Source organism: Engraulis encrasicolus, chromosome 23 (genome assembly GCF_034702125.1).
Source record: "Engraulis encrasicolus isolate BLACKSEA-1 chromosome 23, IST_EnEncr_1.0, whole genome shotgun sequence".
Taxonomy (NCBI): domain Eukaryota; kingdom Metazoa; phylum Chordata; class Actinopteri; order Clupeiformes; family Engraulidae; genus Engraulis; species Engraulis encrasicolus.
This window is the reverse complement of record NC_085879.1, coordinates 1,699,176-1,718,989: the sequence shown is the minus strand read 5'-3', so window position 1 is coordinate 1,718,989 and position 19,814 is coordinate 1,699,176. Positions and strand designations below refer to the sequence as shown.

At 40.8% G+C, this 19,814-nt stretch overlaps 3 protein-coding genes and 1 long non-coding RNA gene across 6 annotated transcripts; 2 read left to right on the top strand and 2 right to left on the bottom strand.

Annotated features, from left to right (window-relative positions):
* Positions 1 to 107: 107 nt before the first annotated feature.
* Positions 108 to 3,381, bottom strand: LOC134440440 (short coiled-coil protein B-like). The gene is made up of 4 exons (XM_063190524.1): positions 3,244 to 3,381; positions 2,511 to 2,578; positions 2,320 to 2,400; positions 108 to 1,969 (listed from the first exon to the last, which is right to left on the bottom strand). The coding sequence occupies exons 2-4, from the start codon at positions 2,524 to 2,526 to the stop codon at positions 1,824 to 1,826; spliced, it is 243 nt and encodes an 80-aa protein (XP_063046594.1). The 5' UTR covers positions 2,527 to 2,578; positions 3,244 to 3,381; the 3' UTR covers positions 108 to 1,823.
* Positions 2,518 to 14,767, top strand: setd7 (SET domain containing 7, histone lysine methyltransferase). Of its 2 annotated transcripts, none has more exons than XM_063190523.1 (8): positions 2,518 to 2,607; positions 7,750 to 7,879; positions 8,678 to 8,879; positions 9,079 to 9,268; positions 9,412 to 9,493; positions 12,166 to 12,283; positions 12,576 to 12,733; positions 13,282 to 14,767. In XM_063190523.1, exons 2-8 carry the CDS (start codon positions 7,788 to 7,790, stop codon positions 13,484 to 13,486), a joined length of 1,047 nt encoding a protein of 348 aa, XP_063046593.1. In that variant the 5' UTR covers positions 2,518 to 2,607; positions 7,750 to 7,787; the 3' UTR covers positions 13,487 to 14,767. The 2 variants fall into 2 exon arrangements, with proteins under 2 accessions (XP_063046593.1, XP_063046592.1); XM_063190522.1 differs by lacking the exon at positions 2,518 to 2,607 and adding an exon at positions 6,237 to 6,554.
* LOC134440441 (uncharacterized) lies at positions 4,100 to 5,958 on the bottom strand. Its single transcript, XR_010032959.1, has 5 exons — positions 5,832 to 5,958; positions 5,164 to 5,260; positions 4,912 to 4,982; positions 4,509 to 4,590; positions 4,100 to 4,372 (listed from the first exon to the last, which is right to left on the bottom strand). It is a non-coding gene; the product is annotated as an uncharacterized LOC134440441 (long non-coding RNA).
* A 297-nt stretch (positions 14,768 to 15,064) lies between the features above and the next one.
* Positions 15,065 to 18,497, top strand: zgc:113425 (uncharacterized protein LOC541425 homolog). Of its 2 annotated transcripts, none has more exons than XM_063190518.1 (6): positions 15,065 to 15,597; positions 15,794 to 15,853; positions 16,081 to 16,209; positions 16,479 to 16,625; positions 17,255 to 17,315; positions 17,919 to 18,497. In XM_063190518.1, the coding sequence occupies exons 1-6, from the start codon at positions 15,433 to 15,435 to the stop codon at positions 18,020 to 18,022; spliced, it is 666 nt and encodes a 221-aa protein (XP_063046588.1). In that variant the 5' UTR covers positions 15,065 to 15,432; the 3' UTR covers positions 18,023 to 18,497. The 2 variants fall into 2 exon arrangements, with proteins under 2 accessions (XP_063046588.1, XP_063046587.1); XM_063190517.1 differs by having other exon boundaries at positions 15,066 to 15,597; positions 17,916 to 18,497.
* The last annotated feature ends 1,317 nt before the right edge of the window (positions 18,498 to 19,814 follow it).

Here is a 19,814-nt window from a genome sequence, read left to right as displayed (position 1 = left end):
TTGCGAAAATGACTCTGTTGTCATTTAAACAATGTATGGAACCAGACTACGTCTGTAACACCCTCTGATGTGCACCATATAAGTAAAGGCTACATATGAACATTGACTATCGTCACATCAAAAGGATGATTGTTTATTATTGGCATAAATATTAAAATGTGTCTAAAATGCTAGACATTGGGTAAAACACATAATGTGAGGGTAGGCATGCAAGAGCAAAGAAATGCATTACTGACGTTTGTTAACTGCATCAAATCTGTCATTATCTTGGATCTTGCATATCAGTTACTAGTAACATTTGTTTGACTATGCATAATTTGTCAACTTTGTAGGTAACCCAGGGTCCATTTCACTTGGCACCACTAGTCTTAACATTTTAATAAAAATGTACTCGGCTCACAGCAAAGCTCACAGCTGTTATCATCACTACAGTTGTTCTTGCACCAGCATAGCAGCTTTTTTTCCCACAAAAGTTACAAAACATACAAAGAAAAAGTCAAGCTATATCAGTAACCCTGTCAATTGTTAACAAAATATCAAAAAGATAAATACATACAAATAAAATGAACACTTGTTTAGAAGTTCAACACTTTTGTAAAACATTATAACATCTTTGTCAATATTCCCTGATACTAAGCCGTTTAAGTTATGTAAACAATAATGTAAAACCTTGACAAAAGGTGCATAAGAAAACAAACAAACAAACAAAAAACCCAATACTGACTACTATATTGGTGCAAATGCAAATTAACAAATAGTCTTGAGATCACTACATGTCAGTATTGACAATACAAGAAGTTAACCAAGCCAGGAAGTAGGGGCTGACACTTAAATCAGTGGGGTATTCCAAGAACATGGTTAGGTGACACACCTGGCTAACAGGAATCTGTGAACCTGCTAACAGGTAACATACAATTCAAGCGTCATTTACATTCCAAGCTCTTTGTATTAGATGATTTACCACTAACTCAAGGTTAACTAAGCAGGCTTACTACTGGGCTACCTTCTTGGAATCCCCCCCAGGTTAACACCTAACAAGTGGCAAACCTATTACTAGAGGTGCTGTGTAGCTTAATTCACCTAACTAAACAAAGCCATAGAGCTCTTGCACCCCTTATCATGAGTTAACTTATCAGTCAGTCAGTAAACCACCGAGTTGGAGGGAATCCAAAGAATAATGTTTGAGTGAGAAACCTGGCTAAGTTGACCTACAGAAAGTGGAAAATCTGCCAGTGCTCAGGGGTGTCAAACTCAGGCCCTGGAACCAAATCTGGCCCGGTGAGTCATTTTATTTGGCCCATGAGATCATTTCAAATGTGTCTTTAAGTTGGCCCACATACATCATAAATGTATAGCGTAGTAATACTAGAAAATGAAATTCCATGCATCCCAGGAATATGAGTGGGTCCAGGTCAGTGGAACAGCTCACACTCAAATGCAACAACAGAATATGTGAAGGCATATTTGAACTATGATGGGAATCTGCTTGTGAGTAACATTATGTGTATGTGCACAATTTTAGACCCGTTTTTCTAAAATAAATATTGACTTTGGCCCGCGACTTTGATTTTGGCCCTCGGGCAATTTGAGTTTGACACCCCCGTTGTAGCTAGTCTGCAGGCAACATTTGGTTGACTCCAGGCTGTTTTATTAATCTGGTTTGGTACTGAAGCACTTTCTTGGAATACCCCCCATGAGCAGTAAGCTGCAGAAGTGAGTAAATGGTAAAACAAGAAGTCGTGTCTGGAAGGGTTGGTCCGATAGTGATGTGTGCCGCGGATAGTGGTGGTGTATAATGGGGAGTTGTGGAAGTCTGGACCCTTTCACTTGGACCGCTTGTTCCGTGTGTCTGTGGTCTGAAAGACGCTGGAAGCGGACATAAGATTCTCAATGTACTGACCAAGAACCTGATTCTCTGACTTCAGCTTGAGGTTCTCCTCCTTGACGCCATCAACACGAGCAGAAAGATCTACAGACAAATAAATGAAATTGATCAAATTTGGGCAACCAATAGGCGTATGTGGTGGTGATGGTAAATGTGCACACCTAGAAAACAGGTGAAAAACACTCGAGATAAGCTGGAGGAGTGTGTGGACCATGTGTGTTTCAAATAATGTAATATAATGACCCAATTTAACAAAATATTTTGCCATTTGATTGATCTGACATGAACACACATGATTTAACAAAAAATGCAATTGAAAATGCGACAATGAATGCATCGATGATTGCGCCGTTTTGCAACGTTTTCCAGAAGTAGTAGAGTCTAGTCGTAGTTCTAGCTGCATTGCATGCATTGTACAAAGAGTAGACTCTGACCTTCTAGTGTGTGTTGCAATTCCAGCACCTGGTTTATCAACCTCGTCTTTTCCTCCAACTCTGCCTGGTTCTCCAGGTCACCTGAGATAAGGGGGAGAGAGCACATGTGTTACTGAGCCACTCGCCCTTCAACATGAGATGAAGAAAAGTAATTTGCAAGGTGTCAGGCAATAATATGAAGATTCTCTCACCGTCGTCGGAGTTCATGATGAAGTACTCGTCTTCCTTTTTGGAATGCAGGGCTGCGACTCTGTGGACACTTTAAACACCAGGGTAGACGGTTCACAGGTAAGTTCAGATAAAGCATCAAGCGCATGTCATCATATACAGGATACATATGAATATCACTTTATATAGGGAAAAAATAAGTTGCAAATTCGTGGCTTTGCACTATGTTGACTAGTTTAGATGACAAACGAATTCCCAGATTGTAACAGCTGCTAACGTAGGTAGCAAACAGAGTTGATGTGCACCAATATCCATGTTGTCTGACCATACACTGCCTTAGGAAACTACACTACAGTAAACGTACTCGCAGGGCTTTACCGACATTTATAACGGAATACTAGGCATGTTTACATATAGTTAGCCGATAGCCACGGGCTACCTAAGCTGTCAATTCAGCTAATTAACTATACAATAACCCTACCACATCTGATTATGACATTCAAAACTGATGGCTAATTCCTATATTAATAACGCAAATGTGTGATGTAGGCTAAACCACTACAAACTAGCCGCCCTGCTGTCCAGTTGCTCGATTTAAGGCGACTTTCCAAGGGACTTTTTTGCTAACTAGCCAGACAACATCACGGCCTGTAGCCTTCTAACCAGTGTCCACACCCCTATGCTTCGCGTGACCGTCGACATGTAATGTCAGATATTTTGTTCAGACAACAACATATATCTTTTTTATTCACTTACCTCAAATACAGGAAAATGTAAAAGCTCAAGTGGTTGGACGTTTGAACATCAGCTAATGTTGCCAACGTTAGTCTGTGATGGGTTGGGTTAGCTATGCTTACACTAACGAGCAACACAACACATTTCGATTTTACCGATAGAGGGAGACATTCCTGCGTAAATCTGTTACACTGTAGCTATCAGTCCATTGCTGTCATGCAAGAAGAGGATGCTCGAGGGATGCTCGATGATGCTCATTGAATGAACTGAACATAAGATACAAAAACGAACTTGAGTCTTCTAATGGGTGTAAAACATTGATATTGAATATACGTTAGTGGTGTATTGGATTCTAATCAGAGTGGGAGGAGTCAAGTCACAGACGTTTGAAATTGCTTTTGACCAGTCTTCAATGAATGGCAATAATCTCTCTCTCTCTCTCTCTCTCTCTCTCTCTCTCTCTCTCTCTCTCTCTCTCTCTCTCTCACTCACTCACTCACTCACTCACTCACTCACTCACTCACTCACTCACTCACTCACTCACTCACTCACTCACTCACTCACACACACATACACACACACACACAACTAACCTACTCATACATGATACATTATCCTTACCAAGGTGTGCACTTATCACTTATTACTTATTATCCCTTCCTCCATGTCTTGTGGATATTTGCATCTTATGGCCATCAAAATAATAACATGTAATTGTGGGTGTATAAGGCTGACACTGTTTGCTCATTCAAGATCCGATGATATTCTATGACTTATTTTGGCAGATACGTGAGAAATACCAAAGGAAACACTTTTCCCTCCGTCTGCACATAGACCTACAGGGTAGGAGATCAGACAGAAAAGCTAACAAAATAGGTATATCTGCTTTTTTTTATTGCACAAGACTCTCATAGCCAGTTAGTTGACCATCATCACCATTCAGTGGTTCGATGACTTGGTGAACTAGAAGAAAGAAGATGGTGGTGTGGGAGGTGGATAAAGGCAACTGATTAAGTGGCGGAGGTCAACGACAGCGTATTGACTCAAGGTGTCACTGTATGGCTCCAGGGTGGCACGGAGCAGGCCAAGGCAGGCAGAAAGACTCAGAAGAATAACAGACGTCATCGCCATGTAAAAGCCCAAGAAATGCCTAAACACAGTAAAGTCAAACAGAATTTGTGATATGTGCAGTGTGTATCGTCAGAATAGATTGATTTAGAATAATAAATGTGAAATTGTTTACAATATGAAGTCAGTTATACAAACAGCCTACTGTAGTGTATTACCATATTTTAATGGGTTTGTGAGTTCCAACAGGGCACATTGGTCGGCCTAGGATATACCCAGTCGCTAAGATAGGCGCCAACTCTGTGGGGGAAAAAAAATCATGACATGAGTAAATTGTAACATAACCAAGGCTTGACATTTTAACTCTTTTGATCACTGGCCACAGTGGCTATAATGTATGACATATGAAAATGCAGATACCGTGATGTGTCATGCTCATAGGCTACCTCAAACTAATCTATCTGCCAAAGTGGTTAGTGACACTGAAATTATTACTAACCACTAGCCACACGTTATAGCATTTGGCTACTTGGCAGGTGCCAATGTCAACCCCTGAACATAAAGCTTGTAGCCTTTTCTGCCGAAAATGGTTTTTTTTATCTCACTTTGCGTGATTCCTACCTCTACTGTAGAGCAGCCCAGAGGTCCACAGAATCGCAAGAAAAATTGGGGAGAAGGCAATGGTCATTTTACTGAGAGAGAGAGAGAGAGAGAAGGACGGGGTGGGGGGTATATCATTAATATCCAGTAAAATGAAAATGATAATACTGATGTAATGATGAAAATCAATATTTTTTTTCTTATCAGGCTAGTTTTCAGTATGTGCTGAGGCTAGATACAGTATGGTGGTGTGGTGGAATGTACGGTACTGACTCTAACTGTACTCTTAAAGTCTCCCTAATGGCTTCCATCACTGCACGGGTGCCGGACATCGCTGCATATCCTCGCCAATATCGCCATCCTACATAAACTGCAATCCACAATTACATTACATAACATTACATTACATAAAACAACATAAGCTTAGATTCTTACAATATTTCATAAAGATCTATAGGCCCATGTCTGTCCGGGGCACAATATTATTCTTCACTGATAGGCCTAAAGTGATAATGATTACTATTTAGTTACACAGACATTACATAGGTCAGTCCTTCGTAGGCTATAATGCACAAACTATATGTTCGTAAAGAACTGTTTTAGGCTTAATTGGTTAACTTTAAAATAAATATGGGTGACAGAAAGTGTTAGGCCTATGCAGAAAACATTCCACTCATAGTCCTGAAAAATATACACAAGGAAAAAGAGGTAACTTGAATAACCCTAGTGCTTACTCAGCACATCATGACTGCATTTACAGTCAGCTGTTGACAGTGACTAAGCAAGTAGCCTAATACAGTTAGGTCATCATGCAGAGATGGCGTCATCTGCTCGTTGGCCTCAACAACCTGATTTGCAGAGCATAAAATATTCATTGACATGTGCACTGAAGTTATTGCCGGCTGAGTGGCTGTGCCAATCCTCATTGAAATTTTCAATACCTGTTTGAATGGCTAATACAATAGTCACTGCTTCGAGTGACAATTCTGGTAGGTCCATCCTCTTTAGATGCTGCGCTACCCTACTCTCACATGCTATGTGGAAGCTCGATGATGCATCTGTCACTCAGCGTTATGACGTCATTGTAACAACTCTGACGCCATGATCTCTTAAAAAACGTGACGCACAAATTTATTTCATGTCTGACTGTGTTTCAGATCCTCTCAAGTTGAAAATGTGATATGCACATCGTGACGAATCACTGTTGGCTATGAATGCTTGCAACAAGCCCCCTAACGGCCTTGCTTTTATAGACATTTATTAAACGGATTTCCCCTCTCACCCTGTTACTCTGCAGAAATCGAGCCTAAAATCTGTCTTGCCTCACCAGTGTATCTCGTACTGTAGGCTATAACACGCCTTTGATATGTCCTGTTTATCTAGGCTAGGCCTACAACAAAGCTTGTCTCTTATTCTCGCGTTGGCAGTGGTTAGACAGTGAGCTATGTACGATAATAGCTGGGGGTGATGAAGCAGGTCTGATGATGTCAGTTACAGTGCGCCGGCTGGGTATAGCCTACCGAGCTGAACAAAATCCAGCGTTCTTCCAACTACAAGAGAGCTATTTAAGAAGGGCTATTGGTTCACGCCCTAGTCAGAAAGATTTTTGAGTCGTGACAGTTCAACAATGGACAGCGATGATGACATCGAAGAGGTCGTAGACGGTATGTTGATTATTTTTTATCGCCATCTGATAGACTCAGCGGTAAATAGCCTGCTGAAGTTCTGCCTCGGGATTCACGGACAAGTTGCTTATGCAAACTCTCCTGGACTGTCATATCAACAGACGTCCAGTCGGCTGTTTGGGCCCTTGCATGTGTCGTTCTTCGACACCACGGAGTCTATTTTTGAAGGAAACCCACTAACGCTGCATACAGTGCCGACAAGCTGACATTGGGGAATGGCGGGGGTTCTCGCTGCATTTGCAATCTGAAATGGTCTTTTCAACTGGTGTAGTTCTAACCCGTTTCGCAGCTAATGTAGCCTCTCTCTCTTTTGCTACATCGTGTTGTCCAGGGGAGCGACTTTGTTGCCAGCGCGTGTCCTGCCCTGAAACATTGTTTCATTGCACTAAAGAAGTGAAGCGCAACTTTGTATCAAGTAGGCCTACGCGATGTGACTAGGCATTCCATCCTTTTTGAGTTTTAGCGTTCAGACTGAAAACAGCATAGCGTGACGTGGTGTAATAATTAAGATGATTGATAACACATTTCTTGTGAAGTAAAGTTGTGCATTGTCATGAGGGAATCAGTGAGTACGTGTAGTGGAAAACAAGCTTTTTATTTTCGGTGGTTAAACTGTAAGTCCCCTCGTGCCTCGAGCTCTCGAATCTGGAAGAGGGCAAGAAAAGCCTGTAGCTTGTGTGATTTGAAGCAATCAGTGTATCCCGAAACCATTTGGTATCCATCCTGTGAGCGGGGGATAGCTATGAAGGGGCCTGTTATCTCCACTAATACTCCCACAAATGGCTCGAGCAGGGACAGATGGTGTGGGGTGGCAGTGATAATTTGTCAGCTGATTTGATGTTACTCGTTTTAAATGATCTACTCTGGCAGAGAAGAGTAAAAGTTTAAAGGCGGAGGTTACATCCCTTTTATTGTTTGCTGCCTAGCTATGTACTTGTATGCATCCTTTAGGTCTGGTAGGCCTACTGGTGTAGCAAAAGGCTTGGGAGAATCCAGCCATAAAAAACATTGTTTTTACTGTAGAACATTTGTAAAAAAAAAAAAAAAAAAAACCAATTAGATCCAAATGTAGATGTTTTGGAAAAAAACATACCAGAATTTTCTGCCCTGGCATTTGAAGACATGACATGGCTCCCCAGCATTATTAAGAACGTTTGTGCTCATTATTGTACAGGTCCATTGGATGAGAATGACCAGCCACATGGCTTCTGCATGGTCACCTACTCCTCTAGTGACCGCTTTGAGGGCCACTTTGTGCATGGAGAGAAGAATGGGAAAGGGAAGTTCTTCTTTTTCGATGGGAGGTGGGTATCTTTAAGTGTGTGGATTAGGGCTGCACAATTAATCGAAAGTAATCGAAAATCGTGATAAAATCGTGAAATCGTAAAGTCGTGATTTCAATGGTGATTTAATCGTGACAATAGTGACCTACCTTTGAGAGCGTCCTTGAAGCCAGAACATACTGACAGGCTGGTGTTTCTGGCCAGAAATCTGTCCACCTAAGTTTCATGCTATTGCCTTTAAGTTACATAATTATTACAATTCATTTTATTTTGCTCATCCTGTATATACCGGTAATTCATTCTTGGTTATATTTCATCTTGTTATAATTTTCAAAAATTACGATTTTGACCAAAATAATCGTGATTATGATTTTTTCCATAGTTGTGCAGCCTTAGTGTGGATGTACAGCCTTGTGTATCGGGTATGTAGTAGCAACCAGGGCTCTAAATTAACACCAGCCAGCTGGCCAAATGCTGGTGAAGTTTGGCTAGTAGAAAAGACGAACTTACTAACCATTTTTGCTAGTTATGAAATAAGCTAATTTACAGCCCTGGTAGTAACACATAATAATAGTATGCTAGCTGGGGAAACGGTGGGTTTATTTTCCAATGTTTTTAATGTTGTAATGTTGCAAAAGTGTGTGTGTGTGTGTGTGTGTGTGTGTGTGTGTGTGTGTGTGTGTGTGTGTGTGTGTGCGTGCGCGCGCGCGCGTGCGCGTGTGTGCGCATCTCCCTCTCTGTTTCTGTTTTCTCTATGCATTTCTGTTCCATCTCTCTCTCTCTCTCTCTCTCTCTCTCTCTCTTGTTACTATGCCACAGTACTCTGGAGGGCTACTACATGGATGACGGTCTGCAGGGCCAGGGTGTGTATCGCTATGAGGACGGGGGCTCTCTGCACGGCACCTATGTGGACGGGGAGCTGAACGGCCCCGCGCAAGAGTACGACCAGGACAGCCGGCTCATCTTCAAGGGCCACTACAGGGACAACATCCGCTGCGGACTGTGCTGGTTCTACTATGCGGTCAGTGCTGCCACTTCTTAGCTTTAAAATATGATCATGAAACGATGGAATTTAAGGTGTTTTGAACAAGTCAAATGTAGTTGTGATTCATTTCTTTTTCTTTCTTTCTTTCTTTCTTTCTTTCTTTCTTTCTTTCTTTCTTTCTTTCTCTTTCTTTCTGACTTTGAGTTCAACTCTGTCCATTGTGCTGTGTTGACAGGACCGGGGATGTGTGGTGGGGGAGGTGAATGAGGAAGGGGAGATGACTGGTAGCCACGTGGCGTACGTCTACCCTGATGGCAACACGGCTCTGCTGGGCAGCTTTGTGGATGGGGAGCTGATCGAGGCTCGACTCGCCAGCCTGACTGTACAAGAGAACGGCCGGCCACACTTTGACATCGTAGATGACAGTAAATCACATTTAGTCATTAATGTACAGCAATGATAATAATATATATAGGCCTTTGTATATATAGATATGTATACATATATATATATTATTGATATATAACATATAATTGAAATACAATATGTATTTTTTATATCTTTACAGGCACTATTTATTCTTATGACAAGTCCACATCCACCTGCATTGCTAACCAGAGACTTCTCCCTGATCCATACGAGAGCCAGCAGTATGTATGCTAGTGGTGTCAACAATAATTGATTCAGCAATGCATCGCAATGCGGGGTAGGACAATTCAATAATCGATTCGGCAAGTCCCGTAATCAGAGCAAATGACCGTTAAATTAAATTCAAGCTCTTCAAAGAATTGGAAACAGCAAGACTGCAACAAACAGCCAATAAAATGTTGTTCAGTATCTGACTGCTTGTATTGCCTCATGACTGATGAAAAATGTCCCTTGCTTTCAGTAACAATGTAATGCATTGCAATGCATCGTTGAATCGGACTGAATCGAATCGTTACCTCCTGAATTGTAATCGAATTGAATCGTGAGGGCAGTGCCAATGCACACTACTAATACAGTCCGGAAAGTATTCACAGCGCTTCACTTTTTTCACATTTTATTATCTCACAGCCTTATTCCAAATGCTACAAATGAATCTCTGTTGTCAAAATCCTACACAAATTATTCCATTATGACCATGAGAAAAAACAAGTTGTCTTGACAGTTTTGAAAAATTCTAAAAATAAAAAACAAAGAAATCATATTTACAAAAGTATTCACAGCCTTTGCTTAATACTTCCCACCCCCTCTCAGTTAAGTTCCAAACACTCCCTTCAGGACGCAGGTATAGATACCCCAATATTAGAACCAATAGAGCAAAGAACTCCTTCATCCCCATGGCAATTAACGAATTGAACAAGATGTGGGAGATACATTCATGACATTATGGACTTTCATATTGGGTTAATGGATGCATTTGACCAGTGGTCTGTATTTATTTATTACGTATTTATTTACATAGTAACTATATGTTTAGCTATTTATTGAGTGTATTTGTTGTACTGTATGTGTTTTATTGTAGGCCTATATGTTTTTATGCCATTCATTCTGCTGTGCTGTAAATCAAATTGCCTTTTAAAGGACCTTAAAGCTTTCAAGTCAAGTATACTTTGTAGAATCACCTTTGACAGCAACTACATTCATTTTTTCATTTCGAAATGAGAAGGGATTAAAAGGGAGGTCATTGGTGTGTCTTTCAACCTTTCAGTACATTGAAATTGTACATTTTGAGTCTGCACCTGGCTAAAATAGATGAGTGTGAGTTTTGAATGAAATCCCATGGAGAGTATCATGATCTGCTTCTGTAGTCACAGTGCATGTTGACATGCATGCTTCTTTAGGTGTAATTCAGATTTCCAATGTTGACGGCATCCATACATCGCCAAACCATGTCAGTCCCACAGCCATGCTTGACTAGCCAGATGATGCATTTTATTGTGTAAAACTCACTTGTTTACCACCACATATGCTTGACGCCATCTAAAGCAAATTTGTTTATCTTGGTCTCAAGAGAGATGAACAGACCAAGGATATGGATCACTGGAACCATGTCGTGTGGTCTGATGAGACCAAGATAAACACATTTGCTTTAAATGGTGTTAAAGGGACAGTTTGGTTAATTTCAACATGCAGTTGTATTGCTCACGCTACCCTTGACTTGTCAGTACCTGGTGATGCCACATTTTTCGGCTCAGCCCTTTCCGAGATATGAGCAATTCTAATGGGGGCAGCGTTTGTTTACATTTTAAAAAAATGAAACATAGGCCAACTCCAAATATTTTCCCAAAAGGTACTGCTGTTTGCTAGTTGTCTGCTGATGTTTTATAACCTTTTGGATGTTTTTGGGAATAAATAAAAATGTTTTTTTGAAATGTAAACAAAGAGCTGCCCCCATTACAATGACCAGGATCTCGGAAACGCCTGAAGAAGAAGAAAAACAAATCTCAGGCACTGACAAGTCCAGGGTAGTGTGAGCATTACAACTGCATGTTGAAATTGACCAAACTGTCCCTTTAAGCATGTGTGGTGGTAAACGAGTGAATTTCACCAACAAAGTGCATCATCTGGCTAGTCAAGCATGGTAGTGGGACTGACATCGTTTGGGGATGTATGAATGCTGTCTGAATCTGAAAATCTGGAAATATGAATTACAACTTAAGAAGCATGCATGTCAACGTACACTGTGACTACAGAAGCAGATCATGATGCTCTCCATAGGATTTCATTCAAAACTCACACCCATCTATTTTAGCCAGGTGCAGACTGAAAATTTACAATTTCAATGTACTGAAAGGTTGAAACACACACCACACCACACACACACACACACTTCAAAGTATTAAGCAAAGGCTGTGAATACTTTTGTAAATATGATTTCTTTGTTTTTTATTTTTAGAAATTTTCAAAACTGTCAAGACAACTTGTTTTTCACATGGTCATAATGGAATAATTTGTGTAGGATTTTGACAACAGAGATTCATTTGTAGCATTTGGAATAAGGCTGTAAGATAATAAAATGTAAAAAAAGTGAAGCGCTGTGAATACTTTCCGGATTGACTGTATGCTAAATACACCATACACAGACGCTGTCATTCCCCTCCGTTGTTCTGGGTCTGTGCCAACTCGGAGGAATTAATTCAACAGCAGTGCACAGACATACAAACTCATGTAATAAGTTACTCTTGTGTACCACTGAATGACTATCATAAGTTTAACTTTAAGTTATAACTTTAAGTTCTGATATTTTGTTTGTCCAAACATGTTTTTCCCATTCCTATCATTTATTAGTGGGATATGGTTATCTGTTCTGAGGTCAGTTTCTTATATTGTCTCCCAGTGTGTTTGTTGGACAGTCGCTGATCTCAGGAGCAGGAGAAGGCCTCTTTGCCAAGACTGATGCGGACCCAGACACTGTGCTGGCGTTTTACAATGGAGTTCGCATCACACACTCTGAGGTGATTTTTGTGTGGTCACTTTGTCACTGCATGTTTATGTTTTGCTAGTGCATCTAGTATACCTTTTTATTCTTTGAGCTAAAAATACTGTTCATATTTTAGTTTGTGCAAATGCGATGTACTAAACATTTTGGACTAAAATTAGTCAGTCAGGAAAATAATTTTACATGAAATGTATTGTAAAGCACTAAGTCACAATTGATTACAAAAACATGTCGGCCAGAATCGATATTGCACAAAGCCTTGGAAGATCACAGTAGTCACAGTGTTGTGTGAATGTGTGTATATTCAGGTGGACAGTCGGGATTGGTCAGTGAACGGCAACACGATCTCCCTGGACGAGGACACGGTCATCGACGTGCCTCAGCCTTTCAACCAGATAGACACTTACTCCGCCTCCCTGGGACACAAGGCCAACCATTCCTTCACTCCCAACTGCAAATACAACCCGTGAGTGTCCTAGACCACCTGTGCATCATTTATGTGTTGTTAAGGTTATGTATGGGCATTGTGCTGCACAATTTCAATTTTGATGTGGTGTGAAGTGGTGTGGCTTTGGGTGTGGCTCTGTTGTTGAGGTGTGTGTGTGTGTATGTATGGGTCTATTGTTAATGTCATTGTCTGTATGTTTAAGTTCTACATGTACATTGGAGTGTGGTCCAACAAAATGTTAATCTGTGTTAGCACCTGTTACTTGGAAAATGTGACGGTACACTGTTGAGCTCGAATTTTGGTATCTTCAAATGCTAGCCTAAAAATATATTCTATGTAAGAGATTGTACTTTTGATGTGATTGAGAATGATTGAATTAGCTTGTGCGGTTTCCCATCAATTATATCTGTGTAATACAAAAACTCATGATTGCCTGAATGTGCAATAATATGCAGGTTTAGGTTTTTGTATATTTTTGTATTTATGTAAGCTGACAGACACCTTCATTTTCTTCAGGATTAATAAAAGTACTTTTTTTTTTTTACAATTTTCTTTTTCACCATCAGATATGTCCACCCTCGATTCGGTCTCATCAAGTGCATCCGGACAATCCGGGCGGTGCAGAAAGACGAGGAGCTGACCGTGGCCTACGGTTATGACCACGAGCCTTCCTCAAAATCCGAACTGCCCGCGCCCGAGTGGTACATCAAGGAGCTCCGGGAATTCCAGGAGCGCAACGGCGAGGTGCCGGCAGGCACGAAAGCTTGTTAGCGACTCTTACTGCTCCGTGCTGCCCTTCAGCTGCCTCTCGTACAAACACTTCCATACCATCACCTCACCCACTCTCTCCCCTACAAAACACTCTGCAAATGTACCTGATTGCAAATTGTAATGCCTCCTACCAACGTTTCTTACATTCTCTCTTGCTCACTCCATTTTGCTCTCTCTCATCTGTTGTACCCAGCCCAGGTGAATTCCTCCATGGGCTACTCCTAAACTCCTTTTCCAAAACGGTTAACAGTTGATGGCTCATGTTACAACCTCCACCCCCCACTCGGACACCAGTAACCTGCGCTGTGTAAACTCAATCTGAATCTAAATCTGAATCTACCCTGATGACCACAATGACCCTCAGTCCCTTTCCCTATACAGTACTCCAGTGTAACTTATTGCTTGCCATCTCTGTCAAAGCAAAGTAATGATTTGATCCAGCCCTCTACACCTTAATTTCCCTCGGGATCAATAAATGATACTCTATCTCTACTTTACTTCTATGTAATTACAATGAAACTCATGGTGTGTGCATCTGCAGAGAGTTTGTTCCACAGTGCTTGGTGCTGGTGTTTGCACACATCAGGAGGTCTTTCAAGATCAGCACAAAAAAGGCAGTGGCCACCAGACGTCAGACACACCCAGTAATAGGCTATGTACACACAAACCCAGGGGAGCTATGCATTCACAGTATGTATTTATCCTCCAACCAGGTAATCTGTGGGATGTGCAGATCTGTAGTGAAGTCACCCCCTGCAACAGTGGCAATGACATTGGGAAGTAATGGATTGCTATGTGATTTATTTAATAATCACTGAGTGCTTGTATTGAATAATACACTAGCCCTAAACCCAATAATTAACTTGTTAGAAGTCTGCTCAGGTTTGTGCAAGTAATCTTTCCTTTTTTTCCTCCTTCCTTTTTTTAAACAGTGTGTTATTACTAGTTGTATTTTGTCACTTGATGTTCTCATTTGTTATGGGAGTTAGCAACTGTGATATTTCTCACTAACAGTGCTATTTATTTGTGCCGAATTGTTTTCATATGCCTTGTATCAATAATATCCCATTCTCTCTGCTATACTGACAGATGTTACTGGTGATATGTTACTGATAAGACGGAGAACTGTTTACAAGTGTGCGTGCGTGCGTTTGAAATCATGTGCTGTATGTGTGAATGTGGACGAGGTGACAACTGAAGCATATGTGTAATGGCAAAGGTCAAATGCGTTTTCTGCTGTAAACCAGAACAGACTAAATAAAAAAAATGCCACAGCCGTTATGAATATTGTCCTGTTTCTGTCTCCAAAATGATGGCACTTGAGATATTGGTTGGTTGCTGTACTCCATAAATTAAAGTAAACAAGCCATAATCTCTAAGACTGACCATGAAAAATTAACTTAGTTTTCTTCCTGAGAGATGTTTCAGTAAGTTATCCACAGTTTCAGTGGGATGGTACAAATGAATGAAAAGAGCGCCGCGCGCGGTACCATCCTTGCGTAAAAGGGCGGAAAAGAGTGACCTAGCCGCGTCACCTGCGCGTGCAGGTTAATGAGTGACGGTACAGGGGGTTTCAACCTGGCCAACTTTCCCTAACAAAGGCAACCGGAAGTATCATGCCAGGCTGGCTGAAGAGTTCAAGGTACGCACTTGCACTTGTTCATGTCTGGTGCTTAAACCCTAATGAGAACTCGCTTGTAATGATAGTAGGCCTATATTAGATCAATTCAGCGCATCAAAAGACACCTTTAAAATGGCTGTGTGATGATGACCCAAGCGAGTTATGAGCAGGTGCCCATTTTCCGAACATCGGAGTGGAACGAGTTTGGGAACAACTGTATGAGTGTGGGCTATTGAATCCGCTCACTCAGCTGCTTGAAAAAAACTAAACGGAGGAGCTTGGATATAACAAGAGATCCTGTCATCTTACCAAACGCGTCTCCAACATGGACCGGTATAGATACTTCGTTTTCAATCAGCGAAGTGTGGTAGTTTTGGGGATCTTACAGGTGGCTTGCGCTGGACTGTGTATGGTTTGTGGGTTAATGGATGCAGCTTTCCGCAAGACAACCACACTCAGCACCACGCGGGCTCCAATTTGGTCTTCCATGGTAAGGGCTGATATAATCTTATTGTTTGTTCTTCATTGTTAATGTTTAGCTATACTAGGTTGCCATTTACAAAGCTCTGATGAATTAGTGGGCTCTTCTGAAGTATAGTAACCCGTCATGCCATGCCAACCAGACTCTTCACTTTTGTTTGCTGACTGCCTGGTGAATGTTGTTTCTGTTTCCTCCTTCCTGATAGATAATGGCTGTACCAGGTGCTCTGGCCCTGTTTGCCTCACAGAGGAAGAACCCTGTACTGGTAAGGGTGATTGATATATTATGGTTGGTTATTTTATGTTGTTAAACCAAAGACTGGTTCAGGTGAGTATATCAAATTTGGAAGTCATTTTGTTAGGTAAAAAGACAAAATAGTGCCGAAAACATTTATGTCCATGGTGGCTTGTTGGAAAGTGTGAATTATTTGTTTATGCATACTAGTATTTGTTTATGGTGTGGCTCTTTCTGTGAATGTCTGTCTTATTTTAGGTGAGTGCCATGATGGTGTCCTCTGTATTCTCTTGTGTTGCGGTGGCAGTTGTGTTCACATATGCTGGTGTGACCCTCAGTTATGGAGAGGAGGACGATGAAATATTTCACCACCATATCGAAGAAGTGGTGGGTGCCTCTTGTCAATTGCTCATTTTCTTTTACCATATAGCAGCTACACATGACATGACATCATCTCAAATCATCAGTCACTGTGATTTGATATTCTAATTTCAAATGTACACCTTGAATGACTACATGCTTTAAGTTCAGACTCTGAAACATCCAAGAAGGTTATCCAAAGAGCAGATTACTTAAATAAGTGCTCAACCTTATATGTGTGTGTGTGTGTGTGTGTGTGTGTGTGTGTGTGCGTGCGCATGCTTTCTGTCTTGCAGAAGTTTGTGCTGGGTCGGCTGGTGAAGGCTTCCAATGCCACCATGTTGCTGGCAGGGGTGGGCTCTCTCCTCTTCTCCTGTCTCATCGCGGTGGTGGGCTGCCGCAGCCTGCCCATCTGTGCCTGCTATGATGGCCGCACAGGCCTGGTAAGGTCATTCTTTAAGTTAATTGTAATAGAGTTGAATGGTCCAAAATCATCCTGACTTATTGGCAAAGCACATCTTACCAATCATATTAAAGGAGAATTCCTGACCATTTCAAAACGCAGTTGTTTTGCTCAGTCAGTTGCCCATGCCCGCGACGAGGCATTTTTTTTTCTCCAACCCTTTCCCACACCCTGGCCCTTCTAATGGGGGCATGGTTTGTTTCCATTATTTCAATTAAAAAAAAATCATGTCAACATATTCAAAATATCATCCCAAAACTTCTTGTGGTGTAAGGTGTCTGCTGACTTTGTCTAACTATATTAGGCTATCATTTATATATACAATACAATACAACCTGTATATAGTGCAATATCACAACTATAGTTGTCTCAAAGCTCTTTCAACTGTGTGTTGAATTGGTCGGAAATGGCACAGCCAACATCAGCCTGCCTGTAGTTTATAGGCAAATCAGGGCATCACAGCAAGCATGTTACTTAAACTATTATTTGCATAATATTTGCGCCGTAGGTTTGCTGCTTTGGGACCCTTATAAATCTGGTTTTGTTATGACTCTTATCATTTGTAACTACAATCAGGCATTCTTGTGGAATTTTTGTCTCTTTTCACAGGAGTCTTTAGTGCCTCAAAATGACCCCGGAACAGACACAGAGATGGTGTGCACGTGGCAAGGTGAGAGGGTCTGACTACGGGAAAAGATGGAGGATTTTACATTGCATTACATAGAGCTGACACTTTCATTCAAAGCAATGTAGAGTTAGATACCTTGGTCAAGGTTACGCAAGCTTGTAGTAGCCTACTGCAGAACCTGTAACCTTATGATTCCAAGACTAAGTTTCTAATACGATACGATAGTTCTTTATTATCAGTTTGCACTGAGATTCATTTTGCATCCCTGAGCAAGACTTGTTTAAGACAGGACATACACATAACTTCACAAGACTATTGATTGATAAAAGCGACAGAGTATGACCATTAAAATCAGAATGCCAGCATTCCGACAATCCAATTGGCTGTGGTGGCTGTCACCGAACCACATTATAGCTCATTGTATAATATTCTCTGAAGATCAAATTGTCGTGTGAGTTGCTCAAATCACCTCTCATTGCCCAAAATAATCACCTCTTTTGTCGCCAGCTCCGCCATACAAAGTAAATTACTTCCTTGGTGTACAGTATAATGGCTGGCCCATTTGCCACACTAGGAAAGAGACTGGTGTACAAAGTATAATGGGGATATTCTTATATTGAATGCGTTTCTTTTTCCTCCCAGCAGGGGGTGACGATCGACTCTTCAACTCACCTGTGACATTTGTAGACAGATGTGAGCAGGAGCAGGAAGAGCCGTCCAGACTTCCACCTTACGTCCAACTCACATGAGACTCAGTACTAGCCAAAGCCATCGGACCTTAATGATGTTTTAATGGAAAGGCACAAGTTGAATTGTGGGATAGCTTTTGAGATGTGTTTGTTAAAAGAATGTTGGCACATAGTGAGTGTCTTAAAGCTCCTTCACAGATTCTCATGACTGAATAGCTTTAAACATTTCAGTGTTTCAGTCCACATGTCTTGCCTGTCCTGTCATTAACAACCTCTGTGTATTGAATTGAACTACAGTGGAATTTCTTTCTTAAAATGTATGTTTTATTAAATTGCACCCCAGGGATGTATATGTACTCTTATTTATTGTATGTGATGGTCATACGTTTTTGTTGTTTGTTTTCGTTTTTTTCAAGCGCCATATCCTAAAATGTGCCACATCAAGGACAATTTGTGATTTGTCATGTTTTTAAAACCAGCTCTATTCTTGAATATATTTGTGTGCAACTTCAAATAAACTTTTTTTATATTTAAAGATGTTGTTCAAGATTGTTATATTACACTACACTTATTTGACACTTTAATCCAAACAGCAATCACAAGGTATCGGTCAGTCCCTTGAGCAATGAGTGAGTTAGGTACCTTGTGCAAGCAAACATCAGCTGTGTGAAGGGGTAGGGACACAGACGGGTGGGATTCAGACCTACAACCCTCAAGATTCAAAGCGAGATGATAGAATGGTGGTAACCCATATTAACATTGAAATTAAAGAAAGAAACCATTTATGTTGAAATGCTTTAGTAACTTTATTGCAAGGTTATGTAAATGTCATCACACATGTAGTAAAGAACCGTTGCAGTAAAGTCATTCTTTTCCTTTTGGGCTATGACCAATACTCTACCCCAACAGGGAAATGTCTTTTTTTCTCTCCAATTGGTTTGAAATTAGGCTTTGGCTTCTGCCTCACTGGCACATGTTGAAGGGACACTGTCTTCAAGTCGCAGTGGGTATTTGGGATAAAGGCTTTAATATATTCATCAGTGATGAAAAGCATGCGGGTGTAGCAGAGAGACTGGATAAGACTCTTAGAATCTCTGGGTGTAGTCCTTCTGAAAGAAATTTTTGAAAAGCTGATAAAATTAAAATAAAATGAATCGAAAAGAAAAAATCAAGTCAAACTGGTGGCCGAACTCAAGGCAATCTAAAAAGAAAAAAAGAAAAGGCATTTCGGAACAAAAAGGACACTTTCAATTAAAAAAACAGATTAAAAGCAACTACGATGCAACCTGGGTAATTCCGTACATTCATTATACGTTCAAAGCAAACAAAGAAGTGTTTTAAAAGTTTTCAAGTGTTGTTAAATGTTAACATGTTACAGGTTCAGTGATCTGGCAAAAGGCCCACTGTCGTTACATTTGCACAGTGGCGGCAGCTGACATTTTTCCTTTTTCCAAATCCTATGATGTGGTCTGTTCCAAGCACACAGAAATGAAAGGGGGGGGACTTGCTTGGGATTTTTTTTTTTTTTGCAGTTTTGATTTTGCTCGAAATGTAGCAAATACAAGAGGACAGTATTTACACGTCACTGAGACTATAACACGTCACAGAACCCGCTGTGACACACAATTTTAACGTTAATGGAGATTAAGCTGCTTACTGGTGGAGAAGAGTGTCTGTTTCTTACTGTAGTTATTTCACATGCAAGCTATGCTGTGTTATGCCATAAGGGCAGGCAGAGAATTATTGTACACACACGCACACATACTGTACATACAAACATACATACATAGTGAAGTGTTTTGGGAGGAAGAGGACAGCAGGTGAGTTATTGTCCTTACAGTCAGACGTGCAT

What these genes read in the sequence shown, in the direction of transcription:
- LOC134440440 (XM_063190524.1), bottom strand. An exon ending in ATTGCAACACACACTAGAAG is followed by an intron (nt 1,970 to 2,319) that starts GTCAGAGTCTAC and finishes ATTTGTCTGTAG; the next exon opens with ATCTTTCTGCTCGTGTTGAT.
- zgc:113425 (XM_063190517.1), top strand. Translation starts at nt 15,433, where the DNA reads ATGGACCGGTATAGATACTTCGTTTTCAATCAGCGAAGTGTGGTAGTT. An exon ending in CTCCAATTTGGTCTTCCATG is followed by an intron (nt 15,598 to 15,793) that starts GTAAGGGCTGAT and finishes CCTTCCTGATAG; the next exon opens with ATAATGGCTGTACCAGGTGC. An exon ending in ACCACCATATCGAAGAAGTG is followed by an intron (nt 16,210 to 16,478) that starts GTGGGTGCCTCT and finishes TCTGTCTTGCAG; the next exon opens with AAGTTTGTGCTGGGTCGGCT.
- setd7 (XM_063190522.1), top strand. Translation starts at nt 6,518, where the DNA reads ATGGACAGCGATGATGACATCGAAGAGGTCGTAGACG. An exon ending in TTCTTCTTTTTCGATGGGAG is followed by an intron (nt 7,880 to 8,677) that starts GTGGGTATCTTT and finishes ACTATGCCACAG; the next exon opens with TACTCTGGAGGGCTACTACA. An exon ending in GATCCATACGAGAGCCAGCA is followed by an intron (nt 9,494 to 12,165) that starts GTATGTATGCTA and finishes ATTGTCTCCCAG; the next exon opens with TGTGTTTGTTGGACAGTCGC.